The 23,353-nt window shown below is 35.9% G+C and overlaps 1 protein-coding gene across 2 annotated transcripts in view; it reads left to right on the top strand.

The window, feature by feature from the left end:
• Hook3 (hook microtubule tethering protein 3) overlaps nucleotides 1-23,353 on the top strand; it is a 121,724-nt gene that overhangs the window by 4,636 nt on the left and 93,735 nt on the right. For both annotated transcript variants that reach the window (XM_026380274.2, XM_026380276.2), the window contains exon 2: nucleotides 6,422-6,507. In XM_026380274.2, coding sequence (XP_026236059.1) covers nucleotides 6,422-6,507 — 86 coding nt within the window. The remainder of the gene's footprint in view (nucleotides 1-6,421; nucleotides 6,508-23,353) is intronic.

A 23,353-nucleotide genomic window follows, 5' to 3' on the forward strand; every position in this document is an offset into this window, starting at 1 on the left:
TATCTTTTCTGTACATGAGTTACAAATAGGTCACAGGTACATGGGCTAGACAGGTACATGGGCTAGAAGTATTCTAACTTAACCTTTTTCTTCTCACAACATGGGGACACAAAGATACTAATAATTGAAAGAAGAGGAAGGCTGCTGAATCAGAATCTTATGAAATTTTTAAAAACTTTTTCTAGGCAAAAGCAAACTGTATATTCTATCAGTTTTTTTTTAATCTAGATAATCTACATACCATGAACTTTATCCTTTTAAAGCATACAGTTCGTTGGTTTTATTATAATAGAAAATAATTAGATGCCACATCTTAAAAATCAAAATGAAAATTTAGCTTTCTATGAATCCTAAAAGAAAAACAGATTGAGTCTTAAAACCAAATCTCATGTTTATAAAAATTACTTGCTTTATTGAATTGTTTCTTCTGATTGGCCCCAGGCAGTTTTCTAATTTGTGTCCTAGGTGGAGATAGAGCTCAATAATAGAGACCACTAGCTTGCAGAAGTCTCTGGGTTCCCTTCCCAGCCCCACAGGGGTTTAGTGAAAAAAATAATCTTGTGTCCCAAAGTGCTTTAGATTAGAGGGTTCCAGATGTTAATCCAGTGTCCAGCTATGAGAGATTATTTGATGAGTTTGTTAAAAACATTCCTAGCACTGTGCACTGTGGCACATACCTGTAACCCTAGCTACTTGGGAGGCTAAGGCAGAAGGATCACAAGTTCAAGCCTCACTGGGCCCGTATACACACACACACACACACACACATATACACATACACACATACATTCTGATTTAGTAGCCAGAACTAAGGAATATGCATTTTCTTTCTCTTTTTCTTTCTTTCTTTTTTTTTTTTTTTTTGTAGATGGACACAACACAATGCCTTTTTTTTTTTTTTTTTTTTTAATGTGGTGCCGAGAATCGAACCCGGTCTGCCACAATCCCAGCCCAAAATATGCATTTTCAAAATGAAAACTTCCCCTGGGGCTGGGGATGTGGCTCAAGCGGTAGCTCGCTTGCCTGGCATGCGCAGGGCGCTGAGTTCGATCCTCACTACCACATAAAAATAAAATAAAGATGTTGTGTCCACCGAAAACTAAAAAATAAATATTAAAAAAATTCTCTCTCTCTCTCTCTCTCTCTCTCTCTCTCTCTCTCTCTCTCTCTCTCGTGCACTCAGAAAAATAATGAAAACTTCCCAGGAAATTCTCATGTATACCAAATTTTACTTTACACTTCAGAATATCTAATGTGTACTTGTTTTCTCATTCATTCCTCAAATAACACAACCCTCTAGAAGGTATTTTTTCTCAATCTTTTTTTGGGGGGAAGGGGTACTGGGGATTGAACTCAGGGGCACTAGACCACTGAGCCACATCCCCAACTCCCTTTTTTTTTTTTTTTTTTATTTAGAGACAAGGTCTCACTGAGTTGCTTAGCACCTTGCCTTTGCTGAGGCTGACTTTGAATGTCAGTCCTTCTGCCTCAGCCTCTGGGAGCACTGGGATTACAGGTATGCACCATTGTGCCCAGCTTCCCTGTCTTTACATGGAAACACAGATGAAATATCTAAGATTATATAACAATTTAGAAGTAAAGTTAGGGATTAAAATTAGTTCATTGGGCTGGGGTTGTAGCTCAGTGGCAGAGCACTTGCCTCTCACATGTGAGGCACTGGGTTTGATCCTCAGCACTACATAAAAATAAACAAAATAAAGATTGTTTTCATGTATAATTAAAAAAGTATTTTAAGAAAATTAGTTCACTAGGGCTGGGGTTGTGGCTCAGTGGTAGAGCGCTCACCTCGCACGTACGGGACCCTGGGTTCGATCCTCAGTACCATATAAAAATAAATAAGTGAAATAAAGGTATTGTGTCCAACTACAACTAAAAAATAAATATAAAAAAATTAGTTCACTACATTTGAAGAAATATTTATACATTCTGGGCTTATTCTGTATGGGACATTGTACTAAGGTTAGTGGTGAAGAGATAAATGAGATAGTGTCCTCCCTGTTGCTTCACTTTCCTTCTAAACAAACCTACAAGAAAGGCTTTTTTTTTTAAAATTTATAAATTAATTAATTTATCATTGCTAAAATGAAAATAAGTACTAATTTATTTTTAAGTTTTTACTATATTATGTAATATCTGATCATATGGTAAAGTTTTAAATCAGTTCCTGCAGATGATTATCTATTTGTTCCATTTATTCATTTACTTTTTTTTTTTTTTTTTTTTGAGTTTGGGTCTTTTTATGTCACCCAGGCTGGCAGTTCTCCTGCTTTACTCAGCTACATGCCTGGGACTATAGGCATGTAAAACTGTACCTAGCTCATTTACTAGTATTTTATTAGTGTATGCATTATGTTGAGAGCTTCTCACCACCTTCCAAAATATTTGCCTCAGTAAAAACTACCTTCTATGAGGATCTTTAAGATAATTCCCTTGGCCTCTGCCACTTAACCATTATTACCCATGAGACTGTTCTATGTAAAATTTGAAGAAGCTATGACTCTATTGTTAACAGTTCTGTTTTAAAAGATTTTATAGATGGAGTAATGCAGAGAAGTAGAATTCTTTCACTGTTAGTAAGAGAGTAAATTGCTACAATATTTCGGTTTTAGTGGGGGATTTTCATGGTGTGAACAAAGGACCTGGCAAGAAAAATTGTAGAGGAGGAAAAGTTTATTTTGGAGCTCATGAGTTTACAGGTCTTATTCCAAAGTGGCCAACTCCATTCCTTGGGGCCTGAGTGGAGGCGGAACATCATGTTGGAAAGGTGTGGTGGAGGAAAGACAGCTCAGGACTTTACCAGCCGGAAGCCAGAGAGCTCTGCTAAATAAGGATGAAATATAAATTCCAAAGGCACACCCCCCAAGGATCTACCTCCTCCAACCACACCCTATCTGCCTACAGTTACCTCCAGGGATTAAAGCACTGATTACATTAAACTTCTTAAACCCCAGTTATTTCATCTCTAAACTTTCTTGCATTGTCTTACTTAAGAGCTTTTAACGAACACCTAATATCTAAACCATATTATTTTGCCCTGGCCCACAAAAGCTCATGCCCATCTCACAATGCAAAATCCATTTTCAAGAGTTTCCTTAGCAATTTTAGCATTGTCCAAGGGTTCAAGTCCAAGTCACCACTGAGACTCAAGACAAACTCTCAGCATGAGCTCTTGTAAAAATTAAAAGCAAGTTAAACATATTCAATATATAAAGAGTACAGAGTGCTCTTTTCCATTCAGAAAAATAGGAGCATAGAAAAGAAGGGATGGTACCAAAGCAAGACTGAAATTCAATTGGTCAAACAAGTTCTAGAGCTCCATGTCCAGCATCTGGGGCACATGGCATTCTCACCAAAGGGCTTGCATAGTTCCACCCCAATGGCTTTGCTGGTTGTAGCCCATATGGTCTCTTTTGGCTTGTCTCTGATCAATTCCTGCAGTTTTCCTGGACAGGCATCACATGGTACTGGCATTTTTGAATCTTGGGGGTTCTCCACTGCAGCTTCAGTTTTCTCTTCACATTTCTACACATTGCTCTATAGGCACAGACTGCAGGGATCTGACCCTGCAACACTGCCTGGCCTTCTAGGCCTTGCTTTAAAATCTTTGTGGAAGCCTCCATGACTCCCAAATTCTTGCATCCTGCAGTCCCTACAGAACCAGCACCATGTGGTAAATACCAAGGTCTGCTGCCATCTTGAGCAGTAGCCAAGCCTCCAGGGACCATGACTGCAGCAGCCTTTGAGTGCCTGGGTGGCTGGGCATGTTGAAAAAATTTACTATTCCTTCATGTGCAAGTAGGGTGTCCCAGTGGGCTCTGGTCTTTGCTCATAGGATTTTTACTTTACACCCTTGAGCCTAAGATGGGTTTGGTCTTGCCAATTCCTGAGATGTCCTCAAGCCATCTTTACTATCATCTCAGGGCAGTCTTTAGCATATCTTTAGTGACTATAATTTGTCTGAGTCTTAAAAAACAATACTTTTGTATGTATCTTAACAACTATGTCTTTAACAACACACACATTGCTTTACCCCACTTTTAATCAGTTTTCTGGCCAAATTGCAAGTTCTTTAAATCTTTCTGCTTTGCTTTCTGCTCCTATCAAAATAAACTTGGCTAAAAGCTGTCAGCAATATCCATGCCATCCCCTGACTGCTATGCTGCCTAGAAATTTCTTCCACCAAATTAAGAAGCCTTTAAATTCAGCCTCACAGAATGTCTCAGGACATGGACAAATGCAGATAAATTCTTAGCCAAAACACAACACAAATGGCTTCTAGTCCAGTTTCCAATAGAATCCTCCTTTTCCTCTGAAACCTTATGAGCTTGGTGTTTACTGTGCGCAGGCCTCCCAGCATTCTGGTCTTCTGAGCTCCCACCATAATTACCCATTAAGCTGTGCTTACAACAGTCAAAAACTTTTCCAGCTTGCATTGCTGTTTCTCAAAATTCCTTCCACAAATTTCAAAAAGCTTCAAAGCTTCTGAACCACGTAGTCAGGTTAGTCACGGCAGTAATCCTAATCCTGGTACTAATTTCTGCGTTAGCTTTTTCATTGCTACGACCAAAAGCCTTCACAAGAAAAATTTTAAAGACAAAAAGTTTATTTTGAGGCTCCCAGTTTCACAGGTCTAATTCCATAGATGGCTAATTCCATAGATGGCTAATTCCATTCCTTGGGACTTGAGGTGAGGCAGAACATTGTGGCAGAAGGGTATGATGGAGGAAAGCAGCTCAGTTCATGATCAGGTAGTAGAGAGCTCTGTTCAACACAGGCAAAATATAAAACCCAAAGGCATGCCCCTAACATCTTAACCTCCTCCAGCCATATTTTATCTGCCTATAGAAACCACCAAATTAATTCCTATCCAGGGATTAATGCCCCAGTTATGTTAAACCTCTTATGACTCAACCATTTCATCTCTAAACTTTCTTGCTTTGTCTCTCACATGAGCTTTATTGAGGGTAGTTTGGCAGTATTTATCAAAAACTTTAAAATGTGTTGAATATAGCAGTATGTACCTATAATCCCTGCTAAATGCAAAGCTGAGGCTGGAGGATTGTGAGCCCATCCTGGGCAGCATTGGGAGACCCCACCTCAAAAGAAAAAAACACAAAAATCCTAGAACTTTAAAACAGGCATATTTTTGACCTTGCAATTTTGCCTCTTTTAACCCAATAAATACAAATAGATGGTCACCTGAGCATCATTTCCTGTATTTCCATCATTGCTTCCTAGTTTATCCTCATCTAAATGTATTAAAATGCATCCAGTATAATCTTTATACAGCTTAAATCTCATGACTTCACTTTCCTGCTTAAAATCCTTTGCTTACTACCCATTGCTCTTAGGATAAAGTCCTACTATGGCTTACAGAGATTTTGGTGATAATGTTTCTTTCTTGAGTCCTATCCTTTACTATTTTATATTTTTGTGTTCCATCTCTTCCTACAGCTTGAAAACTTCACCCTTTATGCCCAGTTCCATACCAGGCTTATTTTAATTCCTATAGTATATCACACTCTCACTTATAAACTCTTTTGTGTTTGCTGTTTACACTTCTTATAATATTGTTTCACTAAATTATAAGGTCTAAAAGAGGATGCCCCATGTCTGTCTATTCCTAGTGATTTATTTTCTTCTAAATCCAGATTGGACTTCTGGTTGTAATTATTGTTGGCTCTACTACTTTTTCTTACATTTCTTAGCCACATCCAGTTGACAATATGAAGTTAGTTCATATTCAGAATATATTTGAAATCAAAGTGAACTGAATACCTAACCTAACCATGGTAAATATGACTTCTCCATCTATATAAAGATACTTTGGCACTGAGTAATAGAAACCTAAACCTGGCTAGGCTTAAACAAGAAAGAAATTTATTTCACACAATAGGAGGCTTTAAGGTTTTTTAATTTAAGGGTTCAATTTTTACCCCAAGTACCTAGTTCTTTCTCTTCCTCCTCTCTGCTTTCCATTACCTTGGCCTCATTGCTTTAGTATTCCAAAGATGACTGCTAGCAATAATTGAGGCAATATAGACTTACTCATGTCAATAGGTGGACTTTTCTTTCCCAGAAGCATCTTTGTGTATCTCTTTGTTCCAAATTGTGTTCAACCTGTTTTTCACTTAGTCACTGGTGAAGGGGCTGAAGGTACGATGATTTTCTTAAATTGATCATCTGTGGTTAGAAGGGATGCTGGGAAGTTGGCTAGTCTACCCAACTTCTGTCTTCCCAAAAATTAAAATAATAATTTAGAGTAAGTTTCCTTTAAAGGAAGAAGTTTCCAATTGTTTTCTTTTAAAACATTTATTTTAACCCCTAAGATGAGATGATCAATCCCCAAAAGCCCAAGAAATCTTTTCTAGTTAATCATAGAATCTTTTTTTTCCTTCAGATCCAGACATTTAACGTGGATACACCATGCCAGACCGTGGAAGATTTAACGAATGGGGTTGTGATGGCCCAGGTTCTCCAAAAGATGTAAGAATAATCTTTGTGTATTTCGTTACACATATTTATTAGATTGAAAACATGAATTAAAGATGAGTGTTCTTATTAATAAGCTTTCTGTCACTGTAACAAAACACTTGGGAATCAATTTATATGGAGGAAAGATTTATCTTGGCTCACAGTTTTAGAGGTTTGAGTTCATGGTTGGTTTTCCTTTTGCTATCGTGCCTGTAGCCTCTTTCTCTATGATTTTACTTAAATGTTAACACTGAGGCCTTCGCTGTTCACCCATATAAAAGAGCAACAACTATTTCCTATGTTTTTATCATTTTCTGAAGTATGAAATATTTGATATACCATATTTGGTTGTTCATTTATGTCCCCCTCCCTTGCCCCAATAAGTATGTGTATACACTGCATGCACATGTGCGCATGCACGCGCGCGCGCGCGCGCACACACACACACTCTTTCTCTCTCTCATAGTGTAAGTGCATCAGGGAGCTTGTCTTTTCACTGCTGTGACCTACTGGAACAATGTTGAGTTTTAGATTGAACCATGTGAAATTACCATTTTTTGTGAGTCAGAATAGATACCAGCAACTTATCCTGGTTTAGTCTGTTATTATGAGTACTCATGATTGATGAATGACTAGAAGAATGGAATATTTGGGATATTTAAAAAATACCCGATTCTTTAACGTTCTTTGAAATACAATAGTTGTAAAACTAATATTATGTGTCAACTTTTGACTTGGACTTTTTAAAATAAAGCCTTGTGTGTGAATTGGATTTCATGTGATTTGGGGATACTTTTATATTTGGAAGTCCTAAGTATTTGTCAGCCTGCAATTTCCTGTAGTTCTGTTGCGAATCAGAATCATTAAGTGAATTCTTGCTGTTATTTACTTGAAGTAAGCTATAAAGTTGTGCATCGGAGAAGCAGCTCAAATGCCTATATTTCAGAGAATATCTTTGTATCTTTTTAACTAGGGACTCCATGTTTGAAAACTATGGCTTATTTTCACTTTCTTCTATAAATGCATAGCACATTTCTCTCCAGATGTACAAACACAATTCTTTTCATTTTCATGTTCACTTCTGAGGGGTACCCTAATATTTTTTAGTTTTCTAATGGGTGAGAGTTTCTCAGAATTTGTTTTGTTTTGGCTTGGTTTTGGTATCAGGGATTGAACCCCGGCACTTAGTCAATGAGCCACATTGATAGCCCTTTTTAATATTTTATTTAGAAACATGGTCTTGCTGAGTTGCTTAGGGCCTCACTAAGTTGCTGAGGCTGGCTTTGAACTTAGGATCCTCCTGCCTCAGTCTCCCAGGCTGCTGGGATTACTGATGGTGCACCACGATGCCTGGCTCACAGAATTTCTTTTCTTTTTTTAAAATATTTTTTAGTTGTCAATGGACCTTTTTATTTTATTTATTTATATGTGGTGCTGAGAATCGAACCCAGTGCCTCACACATGCTAGGTAAACACTCTGCCACTGAGCCACAACACCAGCCCTGACAGAATTTCTTTTTTTTTTTTTTTTTTAAAAAGAGAGTAATTGTAGGAAAGTTATATTGGTTTGTTTATTTATTTATTTATTTTACTACAAGTAAATTCAAACAGTGAACTTTTTTTTTTTAGAGAGAGTGAGAGAGGAGAGAGAGAGAGAGAGAGAGAGAGAATTTTTAATATTTATTGTTTAGTTCTCGGCGGACACAACATCTTTGTTGGTATGTGGTGCTGAGGATCGAACCCGGGCCGCACGCATGCCAGGCGAGCGCGCTACCGCTGAGCCACATCTCCAGCCCTGACAGAATTTCTTAATAAAAATTATTTATGGGTATGTGGGCTTAAGTGAACTTTCCAGAAATGTGTCAATAAATGGATTTTTTTGCCTACACTAGTTTTTTGGGATTTCAGTCACTTGCAGAAATCAGAAGAAAGAACAAATATGTGTATTTTATCAAAACAATACGTAGGGAATATGACAAGGATGTCTACTCTTGCCATATCAATTCAACATAGTACTGGCAGTTCTGGCCAGAGAAATTAGGCCAGAAAAAGAAATAAAAGATATCTAAACTGTGAAGGAAGAAGTGAGTGGTTTGCTGACAACATGATAGTATGTGTAGAAAACCGTTAAGACTTCGACAAAAAACTGTTAGAACTAATAAATGAATTCAATAAAGTTGCAAAATACAAAAATCAGTTGTGCTTTTTTTTATATGAATTACCTGAAAAAGAAATCAAGAAGCAATCTTATTTATAATAGCAAAAACAAAAATTTAATCAAGGAGGTGGAAGATCTATACACTGAAAACTATAAAGCATTAATGGAAGAAGTTAAAGAAGGTACAAAAAATGGAAGATATTCTGTGTTCATGGATTGGAAGAATTAATATTGTTAAAATGTCCTTCATAGATTGTCCCAAAGCAGTCTATAGTTTTTGTGTGACCCCTATCAAAACCCTAATGTCATTTTTCACAGAAATAGAAAAAAATTCCCAATATTCATATGAAACTACAGAAAATTCTTGAATAGTGAAAGCAATCTTAAGCAAGAACAACAAAGCTGGTGGCATCACACTTCCAGATTTTAAGCTATAGTAATTAAAACAGCTTATTGACCAGTGGAACAGAATAGAGAGCCTACAGTTGAACCCTCACATCTGCAGCCAGTTGATTTTTCCACAGAGGTGCCAGAATTACCCAATGGGGAAAGGACAGTTTCTTCAATAAAGGGTGTTGGCAAAACTGATACCCACATGTATACTAATTGGACCCGTAATTGTCACACCATATACAAAAATCAATTCAAAATGGATTGAGGACTTAAATATAAATCTGCAACTGTAAAAATACTGGAAGAAAATGGAGAGAAAAGTGATATATTGGTTAGGGCAATTATTATTATTTTTTGGTTTTGACCCCCAAAGCTCAAGGCAACAAAAAATGGAATTACATCAAACTAAAAAACTTCTGCATGACAAAGGATACAGTTTACAGAGGGAAGAGACAAACCAGTGGACTGGGAGAAAATATTTGCAAGCCTTACTTCTGATAAAGGGTAAATATCCAACATACATAAGGAACTCAATAACAAAACAAATCAGTTTAAAATTGGGCAAAGGGCTTGTATAGATAGTCTCAAAAGAAGCCATACAAATTGCCAACAGGGGTGTTTGTATGTGTGTGTGTGTGTGTGTGTGTGTGTGTGTGTGTGTGTGTATATGTGTGTGTGTATAAAATCCTCAACATGACTAACCTCAGGGAGATGAAATTTAAAACCATGTGAGATATTGCTTGTTAGAATGAGTGTTATCAAAAAGATAAGAGTATTAGGGAAGACATGAAACAAAGGGAAGCCTTTCATACTTTTGGTGGCAATGTAAATTCATTCAGCCATTATGGAAAATGAACAGTTTTTAAATGAACTTTCATAACATCCAACAATCCCATTACGGAGTATATATCCAAAGGAAATGAAATTAGTATGAAGGGACATCAGGATTCTCGTGTTTATTGTATCTTGATTGACAACAGCCAAGATAGGAATCAACTAAGTGTTCATCAGTGGGTGAATAGATAAAGAAAATGTGGGGGGTTTTTGTTGTTGTTGTTTGTTTTGTGTACCAGGGATTGAACTTGGGGGCATTCGGCCACTGAGACACATCCCCAGCCCTATTTTGTATTTTATTTAGAGACAGGGAGCCTCAGTGTCACTGAGCTGCTTAGTGCTTCGTTGTTGCTGAAGCTTGCTTTGAACTGGAGATCCTCCTATCTCAGCCTCAAGAGTCGCTGGGATTACAAACTTCCCCCACTGTACCCAGCCCCCATTTCATCTTTTAAAAGAAGGAAATCCTATCATTTGCAGAAGTATAAATGAATCTGCAGGACATTGTGCTTAGTGAAATAAGCCAGGCATGGGAAGACAAATACTGATTTTACTTACATGGGGAATCTAAAACATTTGAATTCACAGAAACAGATAGTTGAATGACGGTTGGGGCAAGGGAACAAGGAGTTGATGATTAGACAGGATAAATAAGTTTTTTAATGTTTACTGAATAGCATGTTGACTGTACTTAATAGCGTATATTTCAAAATTGCTAAGAGTAATTTCAAATGTTCTTACCACACAAAGTGAGTATTTGGATAGATGTTAATTAGCTTGATTTAATCAGTCCACGTTGTATGTGTGTGTGTATATATATAACATTATTTTGTACCTTAAAAATATATACATTATAATTTGTCTATTTGTAATTAACATTAAAAATAAAACAAGATCATAATGTATATTGGCCTATAAAGTGTCTGTTTTTACTTACCAAAGTTTTGTGGGCATATTTGTCGGCAATATTTAGTTTTCTATTTAATTTTCCCCAAATGCCTCTCAAATTTTCCTTTTTTAAGAGTTATATGACATATAGAAAAGCATTCTTTAAAAAGGGATAAATTTGTATATGTTAGTGTAGGTTGTGTGTGTGTATCTCCTTGTTACCACCATCCTGGTAGAGAAAACATTTCTAGTGCCCTAATGGTTCCCCTCATAGACCGCTCTGTAGTCCATATACCTTACTCCAGAAAATAGCTAAGATTGTGATGTCTACAACATTAAGTTCTGTCGGTTCTTGAACATCTTATTAAATGGAATCATGCAGTGCCTTATTCTTTGTGTTTCTGGTGTTGTTTTTTTTTTTTCATTTATTATCTATGCAATACCTTCACATGTTTGGATAACATCTACTTTATTTCAAATGAGTGTATAATAAGCCCAACCTTATCATCATTGGATTACTACTTTGTCAATTGATATTTAATGAACAGCTACTTTGTGTCCAACACTGGTGATACAAGGACAGGCCACACAGACATGGTATCCACCTCCACAGAATTTATAACATGGAAAAAAATATTCATTAAACTCTAAAATAAAATTGTAACAGAAGCTACAGAGGAGACCTATACAGTGTTTCTAAACTTCCAAAAGGTATGGATATTCATCTTAGTTGAGGAAGTCATGAACATTTTTATTTATTTTTTTTATGTGGTGCTGAGGATCGAACCCACTTGCCTTACACATGGGAGGCAAGTGCTTTACCACTAAGCCACAACCCCAGCTCCAGTCATGAACATTTTTACCTGAATAAGTAAAGGTAAATTAAATCTGAAAAATGGTAAGAGAAAGTTGCATATAAAGAGGCCCTTCAGGTTGATGGAATGTGGTAAACACTGCTATGGGAAGAAAGATTTGAGCTAAAGCAGGGGGCATTGTGCAAAACAAGCTGTAGCCAGACTATGTAGTCATGTGTCTTTATTCTAAGGATATGAGAAGGAATTTAGGGGCTTTTAGGGAAGGGAAATGGGGGTTAACACAATTGCATTTATTTTTTTTTTAATTTTTTTTTTTAAATTTTTAATATTTATTTTTTAGTTCTCGGCAGACACAACATCTTTGTTGGTAAGTGGTGCTGAGGATCGAACCCGGGCCGCACGCATGCCAGGCGAGCACGCTACCGCTTGAGCCACATCCCCAGCCCCCACAATTGCATTTAAATTTTGAAAATATTTCGGCTGCTGATATAAAATTAACTGAAAGAGGTTTAGGTGATGAGGGATGGTTAATTGGAAAGAAGTTTGTAGTAATTCAGAAGGAAGATGAAGGTACCTCAGAGTAGGAAGTGGCAAAGGAGATATAGACAAATGGACTCAAAATGGTACATAAAAACAGCAGATTTGATAATTCGTTTGGGTAATGAGTAAAAGGGAGGTGTCAGTTGACTTTGTTTCTGACGTGCAAATACACAGAACAGGATATTAGCCACTTAAGTGGGAACACAGAAAGAAGATCTATTCTGGAGGAGTGCTGGACATGTTATGAGTTTAGTTTGGGGAACAGTATTCCTGAGTGGTATTGAGACATAAAGAGAAAATGCCATATTGGCAGTTGGCTATATAGGTCTGTGTTCAGAAGAAGAGTCTAAAGTGGCACTATCTACATGGGTATTTCAATTGAAGGCATAAATGCAAATTAAATCAACATCAGGAGAGTATTAGGTCAAAAGAAAAAAGTTATTGGTTAGAGTATGAGCCAACAGAGGAACCAGATAGTAGGAGGAAAGTCTGGAGTATGGGAGTTGATAAAAGAATTTTTTAAATATTTATTTTTAGTTCCATAGAACTAAATATTGGACACAATATCTTTATTTCATTTTTATGTGGTGCTGAGGATCAAACCCAGTGCCTCATGCGTGCTAGGCGAGCGCTCTATTACTGAGCTACAGCCCCAGCCCAGGAGAATTTTACTGAAAATATCAATCCTTTTCATTTTGTCTGAGCTAATGAGTAGAAATAATACCATATTGTAGTCTTTTTAATCAAACATGAATAGATCTAAATATACTGATTATCAGAATAATTTTTTCTCTTTAGTCTTTTAAATAATTTTCCATTTATTTTACTACAGTTTCTTAAAGTTTTTTTTTTTTTTTTTAAATGAGCAGAAAATTGAGTTTCTACATTTGGTCTTCCCCCACCCTACTATCAGCATCCCACACTGGAGTGATGTGTTTGTTACAATGAATGAACTAACATTGTTACATAATTATCACCCAGAGGTCATAGTTTATATTAGGTTCACTCTTGGTTTTGTATATAATGAGAGTTTTGATAAATGCATTTCTTATAATATTCTACATATAGTGTAATGCAAAGTAGTTTTTCTGCCCTAAATATCCTCCATGTTCTGCTTTTTCATCTTTGTCTCTGAACCTTTGTCAACCCTGATCTTTTTCTGTCTCCATAGTTTTGCCTTTTCCAAAATATCATATAGTTGAAATAATACGGTCTATAGCCTTTTTAGATTGACTTCTTTCAATTAGAATATATATTTAAGGTTCTTCCATGTTTTTTGAGGATTGATAATTCATTTCTTTTTAGAGCTTTAGTCTTCCTCACAGTTTCATTGAGATTGCTCAGTGAATTGTTCTTTTTTGTGTGTGTGTGCTGGAGTTTGTACCTAGGGCCTTGCCCACGCTAAGCACATGATGTCCTATTGTTTTATACCCTAACCCCAATTTGTGTGTTTTAAAAGTGTATAATTTGATAAATTTTGACCAGTGTTTATTCCCATGAAACTACCCCACAGACAAGATAATTAATATATCTAGCACTTCCAAAATTGACCTCATTCCCCTTTGTTATCTCCCCCTTCCTGTTATTCTTTTCCTATCTTCAGTCAACCATTGATTTATTTTCTATTCCTGTAGGTTAATTTACATTTTCTAGAATTGTAATATCACTGGACACACATAGTATGCTTTCTTTTGTTTCTTCCTTTTGTTTATCTATTTATTTATTTTGAGGAAGGCGGTGTAGCTCTTCCATGTAATGTAATTATTTTGAGATTCATTCATGCCTATGTTAATAGTTTATATTTAGACATATGGATGGATATACCACAATTCATTCATCTGTTGGTATACATGCAGATTATTTCCAGCTTGGGGTTATTACAATTAAAGGTGCTGTGAACATTAGTGTACAAGTCTTTGTATGAACATATACTTTCATTTCTCTTGGATGAATGCCACCCAGGAATCATATGATATGGGTTATATGGCAAGGGTTATTTGGTATTTGAGAAACTGCCAAACTGTTTCGAAAGTGAATTTATCATTTATCATAGGCAGTTTAAGAGTTCCCATTGCTTTAGTCTTACCAACACTAGCTAAGGTCAGTACTTTTAATTTTAGTCATTACAGTGATATGGTCTTTAATTTGCATTTCTATAATGATTAATATTGAGTATCTTTTCACATTTGTCATCCATATATCTTGCATGATGAACTGTCTGCTGTAATCTTTTGTTTTTTGTTTTTTGCAATACTGAGGTGCTTTACCACTGAGTTACATCTCTAGCCCATTTTATTTTGAGTTGCTGAGGCTGGCTGCAAACTTATGATCCTTCTGCCTTAGCCTCCTCAGTTGCTGGGATTCCAGGCATGCACCACCAAGCCCAGCTGTTTTCTTAAATTTAGAATTTACATGCTGTAAACACAAGTCCTTTGCCAGATGTACCTTCTTGTTGTTATTTACTTTATTCATTTATTTTGTAGTACTGGGGATAGAACCCATGGGTGCTTTCCTCTGCCCCCCTCCTTTTTTTTTTTTTTAATTTTGAGAGTCTTGTAAGTTGCTAAAGCAGGCTTCAAACTTTGAATTGTCTTGCTTCAGCCTCTCAAGTCAATGGTATTACAGATGTATACCACTAATGCCCAACTCTCAGATGTATATTTTAAAATATTTTCTTTTAATCTGTGGTCTTTCTTTTCATTTCTATAGTGTCATCTGCAGAGCAAAAATATTAATTTTGATACTTTATTTTGTAGTTTGATTTTTTTATTATATTAAATCTTTCCCAAACCCACAGTCACTAAGATTTTTCTCCTTTATTTTCCTCATATGTTTCATAGTTTCAGTATTTACATTTAGATCTGTGGTAAATTTTGAGTTACGTTCTGCATATGGTACAAAGTATAAGGATAGAGTGCTTATTTGTTGTTGAAGCATTATTGAAAAGATTCCCACATTTCAGAACTTTTGGTTGACAGACCTCCATGGATGATTAGACTTTTGTTTATTTAAATATTTTCCACTAAAACTTAAGAGTTGCAGAAACTATCCTTTTGCATCTGTGTATCAAATGCAAATGAATTTTTTTTCTTTAAGTCTTTAGGGAACTGTGATTGTTTGGATAATATTATCTAAACCATTTGTAGATTTAACTTGAGTGTTTATGCCAGAAAACCTGATAATCCTACAGTACATGTGCCAAAAACAGTCAATATTTTGCCCTGATCTGACTTCAGTTCCCTTTGCCTTCTTGCTCTGGAAGAGTTTTCCCTGAAAAACACTGCTTTTGCAGACTTCACAAGGAGTGGCTATTTCTCTCACAGGCTTCCTAATACCACTTTATCCAATGGTGGTGCTCCTCAATATGACTTCTAGACCACCTTCTCTCATTTTCTCAAAAAACCTGTAATTTTGAATTTTATGACATAATCTCCTACCCCTTGTTACTGTAATTGTGTTTCTTTTTTTAATATGTTGTGTCTATAGATGTTCTCTTTTTTTAAGCTCTAGTTAGTTTTCTTTTTTAATATCTTTATTTATTTATTTTTTATGTGGTGCTAAGGATCGAACCCAGTGCCTTACACATTCGAGGCATGCACTCTACCACTGAGCTACAGCCCTAGCCCCTGTAATTGTGTTTCATTTCCATTTTGGATCCTGGCTCATTGTCTCTCTTTCTAATTCTACTTTTGTCTAAATTCTTGGAGATTCAAATATTCACCTACATGATCCTTCATATCCTTGCCTATCAGTTTCTTCTTCATTTATCTTCTGTTCAATTTCAACCATCAATTCCCATGGTCTTGCCCTATATCTCATAATTACAAATAACATGTAATCCCTCCATATCCTTAGTTTGCTATTTGCTATTGTCTTATCACTACTTCTTGCCCTTCTGTTTTACTTGCTCTGGAATCAAGACCCTAATCATTCTTCAATGCTTCCCTACCAGTAGGACCTCAATACTTTCCTTCATCTTCATGCTGCTTGCTCGCACGCCACTGCCCCCCACCCCCCAATTCAGCTGAGATGCCTTGGTCAGTCATAATCACTCCTTTGTTGTGCACTTTAGCTTCTTTGCTTCTTCCATTATTTGTATTTATTTTATAGAAACCACAGTTCTGGTTATATCTAATGTTTTGTCTCTTCTGCTTTTCACCTATGTAATTGAATCTGGCTGGGTTAGGTGGTGGAGACAACACAAACATGCTGATGGATCTCACTTAATTTCTTACCAAGAAACCTTAAGTGTTACTTTATAAAATCCCACAGTTGTATTAGCTTCCTAGTTCTTCTACTCTTCTAGATGACTACTTTATGCTTACTTCAAACCTCTAGTCTTATCCTCCTTACCTCATCTTACAAGATAAGAAACATCCTACTTCTCAGCAAATTGAAACAAAGAAAAATTTCTATAGAAACCATGACTACATTTACCCACCTACCAGCATTCTGGTTCATTTTGCCTTGCTGCTTGTTACCACACATGGTCTATAATGTTGAGCAGAGAGAATTGATCCTATCCTAACAGTAGGACCTGCACTTTGTATATTGGATCCTGCTCTCTCTCACCTAATCAGGATCATCACTTTACCCATTCTTCCCACTTACCCTACTCATCAATTTTCTCCTCTTTACTGGTCATATTCATTACTATGCAAGCAAATTCTTAATTTCTTTTATCTTTAAAAATACTTTTCCTGTTTTTGCTTTTGTCAGACATTACTCCATTTTTTCTCCCTTTGCAGCAAAACTCCTTTAAAGAATAGTCTGTACCCAGTTGTCTGGATTCTTCCCCTCTTGCTCTCTTAAGTGCACTTTTTCCTACCACTATATTAAAACTACACTTGTCGTGGCTTCCAATGATCTACATATAGCTAATTGTAGTGGTCCAATCTCAGTTTTTGTCTTAAACTGTCAGCACCGTTTTTGTGGTACTGAGGGTTAAACCCATGCTCAGCAAGTTCTCTATCACTGAGCTATATCCTCAGCTTTGTCATCATTATTTGGTAATACTCATCAAACTTATTACCTTCTTGTAACACTTTTTAAAATTGGCTTCCAGGATACTAGAGTAATTTTTTTGTTTTTATTTTTAATAAGTCATATTTGCTGCTTAGAACCCAACACTGGTGTCCCATTTCACTCAGGGTAAGAGCAAAAAAAAACTTAGGATTTTAAGTACTATTAAATCCTAAGTTATCTGGGCTACTTACATTACTGCTCTGACCTCATTCACTAGTTTCTTTCCCATAAAGGCTGCATTGCTCATCCTCAGGCACATTGGGCATCTCCTGCTTTGGGGTTTTTGTGTGACCTTTCCCTCAGCCTTCACTGATATTGGCTCATTTCTCAATGTAACTATCCTGACTACCCTGTTTAATGTTGGCACTGCTCTTATACTTCATATCCCCTTATCCTGTTGTGTAGATGTTAAGAAAATATTTGCTGAATAAATGAATATGGAATACTCAATTTTGATTTAAAGGAAGCAACTTTATCTTTTAGCGAATGAATCTCTATCTTCTTTTAGTGAATCTTCAAGGATTCGGTACTCTTGTTTTCCATCAACAATTTCAGGGATGCCAATTGGATATCCTGTAGTTGGATTCAATTCTGATACTACCTGAAGTAGGCCAGACCTAACAAGTTAATGGCATAGTACTCCAATTCTGAGTTAATGCACACCTCACATGTGAAAGTTAAGGTGAGAGTTAAGACCTCAGTTCCATGAGACAGCCACCACTTCAGATGCCAACTGGAAACAGGGTTCTCAGTGCATCTGTAATTTCTTCTGGTCAACTACAAATTCAGTTGTTCCCATGCCCCAAATTTTGATAATTTATTATAGTAACTCACAGAACTTAACAATTGCAATTTTATTATAAAGGACATAACTCAAGAACAGATGTGTAGGCAAGCAAATGTACTGCAGAGCTTCTATAACTTCTCTGGGTACAGCATCCTCTCTGTATATCAGTGTGTTATCAACCCAGAAGCTCCTAGAATTCTGTTGTTTACAGTTTTTATTTAGAGTTTTATTACATCCGGCATGATTGATGATGTGATTGAACTCCATCTCCAGTCCCACTCTCCTTCCCAGAGGTCAGGACTGAAAGTCCCAACCTCTAATCATGTGACTGTTTTTTCTGGAACCAATCCCAGTTCTGAAGCTATCATGAATTGCCTGATTAACATCAAACTCTGGTGTGATTAAAAGGGTCTGATGAATTATAAGAAACACCTGTCACTTAGGAAATTCCAAGGGTTTAGAAGATCAGTCTAGGAACAAGGATAAAGATTATATATTTTTGGGGAAGGGTTCTGAGGATTAAACCCAGGAGTGCTTTACCACTAAGCTACAATCCCCAGTTCTATTTTTTTTATTTTGAGACAAGTTCTTGCTGAGTTGTTGAGGCTGGCCTCAAACTTCCTGTCTCAGCCTTCTGAGTTGCTGGGATTACAGGCCTATGCCATCATGCCCAGCTCAAAATATATTTATTATACCACAACAACATGCTGATTGAGAGAATAAGGTCAGAAGGAGTAAGTTGTGCCCCTGAGTGCCATCAATTTTTGTTTTCAAAGCTCATGAAAGATGGAAAAAGAAAATAGATAGAACCAAATAGGATAAAATGGAGGTCGAACATTGGACAATGGTGAAATGCCTGATAAATGGATACTTTTATGTTGATAGTACTCTAAGTTGTCTGTCCTTGGAGACTATCCTTTATGTGCTTGTATTGCTTATTTCGACTAAGATAATTTGCTCTATTTCTGTTGTCATTTATGGATGTGAAATTTAATTATTGTAGTAAACATTTAGTGGCAGGCCACCAATATGATTATTTTTAGTAGTTAAAAAGGTTGTTAGGAAATAGTTGTAACTAATGTCAAAAGACAAAAATTACAACACATGTAGTTTACAGGTTTTAACTGGCTTACTTGTGACTCTAGAATTGGCAACACATCATTCTATAAAGTAGAATGAATGTTTCAAGGAGCTGAACAGAGGAGGTTGGTTTTATAAAGAGAAAAGGGCTCAGGAAAGCAAAAGCAGGAAAAAAGCCAATTGGTCATTTTAAAGTCATTTTTCTTGTAAACATTAAAAAGAGCACTTCTGTAATGCCCGGTGAAACTGGCTATTCTTTCTTACTCCTAATTCCTTGGAAGCTTAGATGAACAATTTTGATTAACTTTACAATGTATGACTGATTTGGTCTGTGGGCCTAGTGCGAAGAGCTTGGTCCAAACCAATGTCCTCATCTAAATTTATTTTAAGAATCAGCACATGTATAAAAATATTAAAGTTTGCTTATGCAAATGTCATTAAGAAATGGAACCAAAACACACTTGTGACCCATCTTAATTTGGAAGGGTTCAAAAAAGAATATTACTTAAATAATTTTAGCAGTAAAAGTAAAATTTTATTTTTTTGGTTTCTGTGAAGTTATTTGACTACAAAAAGATAATATATTCCTGGAGTTATTTTTAAGGATTAAAATCAATAGACTTTTGCCTTATCCTAAGTTATGATTAGTGTATTGTAAGTACAGATAAGTAAATGTGTTACTGGTAAAATTTAAGGAAATGATTTTGTTTTTTGTTGGCAGGAGTCAGATCATAGGAAGAAACTAAAGATACATTGTTATTGTTATTTATATATTTGCAGAACTATAATCTGCTTATAGAGTTTTGAGAAAATTACCTTTTTTATGTGATCCTAGCTTGAGACCATTAAGTAAGGAATGTAATTGTAAACTACTGAAAGAAAGAGAAGTTGTAGCAAGAGGCCTTCATTTGGAGTCAAAGCTTATTATTAGTAAAAGTTACATTGAACTTAAGAACATTTTAAACATACTATTCTTGGTATGTTCTGCCTAATTAAAGGTTGGAAGCTTATTAAATAAGTGTTACCACTTTCCAGAAATTTATTGAGAAGCAGCTAGCTATGTACCAGACGTGAGACCAGATAAGATAGCAGTAACTACAAGTGCCAGCCCATAATTGATGTAGAATGTCATGAGTAACATTGGTCTTTTTCTACTTATGACCTAGTTTACTGAGCCTTAAGGAGATAATTGATCATGAGACCTTAGTGTTTTTTGGTAGAACAAGTTATGTTTGTTGAATTCTATCCATCTGTTTTAAGAAAATGATTGTACTCTCAACTCTGCCATTTAACCATTTTTGAACCTGGGAAAATTAATCTGAGTCTAATATTCCTTAACTTTAACAAAATAATAGTATCTTCCTTACAATGCCTTTGTGAATGTGAAGTGCCTGTTTTAATGCCTGATCTGTATCACATATTGTAATACATGCATTCCTGGTGTAATATGTGATGTGTTTGATACTAGCTCCTGTTTTTGTTGTCTTCCTTTTTTATTGCAAACATGATTCTGAGATTTTTTTTTTAAAGAGAGAGAGAGAGAAAATTTTTTTAAAAAATATTTATTTTTTTTAGTTATCGGCAGACACAACATCCTTGCTTGTATGTGGTGCTGAGGATCAAATCCGGGCCGCACGCATGCCAGGCGAGCGCGCCACTGCTTGAGCCACATCCCCAGCCCTGATTCTGAGATTTTAATTGGTAATCTTTCAAGGATTAAGCAAACTATATCATGCTGGATTTGAAACATTTTAGACTTTTCTGAGTATTTTTTCATAAGGATTATTACTCTAAATTGGAGTATGAAGTATTCTATAACCTTGGAGTTCAAAATATATAATTTCATAGACATTTAAAAGCATTTTTAAAACAAGGAATTCCTGGGTAAAGCATAACTATCTTTTAACTATGAATCTGACTCGATACCTAGCCAGTAAGTTCAGAGTCCTTGACTTTGGATAATTATCAGCTGCACAGTACTAGACTCACACTTTGTCCTCTTTTTTTTTTTTTTTTTTTTAAAGAGAGAGTGAGAGAGGGGAGAGAGAGAGAATTTTTTTTTTTAATATTTATTTTTTAGTTCTTGGCGGACACAACATCTTTGTTGGTACATGGTGCTGAGGATCGAACCCAGGCACACATGCCAGACGAGCGCGCTACCGCTTGAGCCACATCCCCAGCCCCACACTTTGTCCTCTTATGAGTCTTTTTTAATTGGAAAGATTAATACTTGATTGCCAGTGATTGTGCTTTTTTAGATTTAGTATCAAATAACATTGACTATTTTCTAACTTTTATAATAATTCTTTAATATTTTAGGAAAATCCACGTTGGTTGTTTTTCTTTTATTATCTATTTTTCTAAGAAGTTTTAAGCAAAAAATATTTTTAGGGATTATTCACACAGTTTACAGTAGTCCTTTACAAGTGTCCTTGTATGTGGAGAAACAGAAAAAAAAAGTTCATCTACAGAGAGAAAATGGTATAGATGGAAAGAAAGAACAAAGATGAAGGTCAGAAAGCACTGGGTAGATTCTTATTCTAGCACTTTGTAAAGCCCGGCTATCTTTTAGTAACATAATATACTCTAGTGATCTTCCCCCAAGTTGCCTTTCTTTGGGTAAATTTGCTCAGATTGGTTTCTCTGAATAGCAAAACCTCACATAAAAACACTAAAGTAAACTTAAAACAAAAATAGATGGATATGAATATCCATATGCCTAACAATGAAGCCACCTTCCTTCTATATATAAATGGATTGTAAACCTAAATATAAGCCTGTGTAAATTTCTTTCACAAAAACAGCAATAAATCTTTATGACCTTGAGCTAGGCAGACTCCCTAGATAAAACATCAAAACTATTAGAGAAATTAAATTTCATCAATATGCCATCAAGAAAGTGAAAAGACAGCTCATAGAAGGGGAAAAATATTTACATGTGTCCTTGTATCCTGAATATTAAAACAAAAAGAACAGAAACTTATAATTTTGTAATAAAAGACACAATGGACAAATTATCTGGTTAGACATTTCTTCAAAGAGGAAGTATAAATGGCCAATAAACCCATGAATAGATGCTTACCATCATTAGTCGTCAGAGAAACACAAATCAAAAGCACAAGGAGATACCACTTCACCACTAGTATCACTATAGTATCACTATAACTAAGTAGACAAATAATAAGTGTTGACAGGGCTGTTCAGAAATTGGAACCCTCATACATTGCTGGTAGGCTTGCAAAACAGTGTAGTTGTTTTGGAAAACCAGTCGTGGTTCAGATGTTAAACAAAATTGTCAGGGGACTCAGCAATTCTACCCTTAGCCATATACCAGGCAAAACATATGCCATACAAGAATGGGTATTTGAGTGTCAAAGCATCATTATTCATAATAGCCCCAAAGTGAAACAACCCAAATATAATTAGCTGATGAATACCAAAGGCAGAACATTCTCTCTAATAATGTGGATGATAACCCACAACATGAGAGGGCAAGATTAGAAGGTGGACTAGACAAAGGGGAAAAAAGGGAAGGGAGAGGGGATGGAAATAGAAAAGACAGTAGAATGAACCAGACATAGCTTTCCTAATCTTATGTATGACCAGTGTATCTCCATATCATATACAACCACAATAATGGGATCCTGATTGGAACAAGTTATACTTATTCTACATATGTATAATATGTCAAAATACACTCTACTCATATATATCTGGAAAGAAGAAATTAAGCAGATGTGAGCAACTACAAAAAAAAAAGCTAATGAATGGATAAACAAAATGTGGTTACAATCATAGGTCACTTAACAGTAGGGATACTGGCTGAGAAAGCATCATTAGACAATTTTTGTCATTGTGCAGACATCATAGTACTTACAACACAAAGACAGCTACAGCATTACTAGGCAATATATCTTATGGAACCACCTCATACATGCAGTCCATCCATCATTGACCAAAATGTGTGGTGCAGGACTATATACACATAAATGGAAAATTATTCAGCCATAAAAAGAAGTGAAGTAATGATACATGCTGCAATATTGATAAACATTTTCAAACACTAAGTGAAAGAAGCAGGAAAAGGTGAAGAGAAGACAGAAGAACACATAATGTATGATCTTATTTGTATGGAATGTTCAGAATAGACAAACTCATGGAGATATAAAGTAGATTAATGATGTCCAGGAACTGGGAAGATGGTGAAATGGAGAGTGACGACTAACGGATACAGGGTTTTGTGGAAAAGGATACAAATGCCCTAAGATTAGATTGTGGTGATGGTTGTACAACTTTGAACATTATATACTAATCTAGTTTGTATTCTTTAAATGGGTAAAT

Source organism: Urocitellus parryii, chromosome 14 (assembly GCF_045843805.1).
Source record: "Urocitellus parryii isolate mUroPar1 chromosome 14, mUroPar1.hap1, whole genome shotgun sequence".
Taxonomy (NCBI): Eukaryota; Metazoa; Chordata; class Mammalia; order Rodentia; family Sciuridae; genus Urocitellus; species Urocitellus parryii.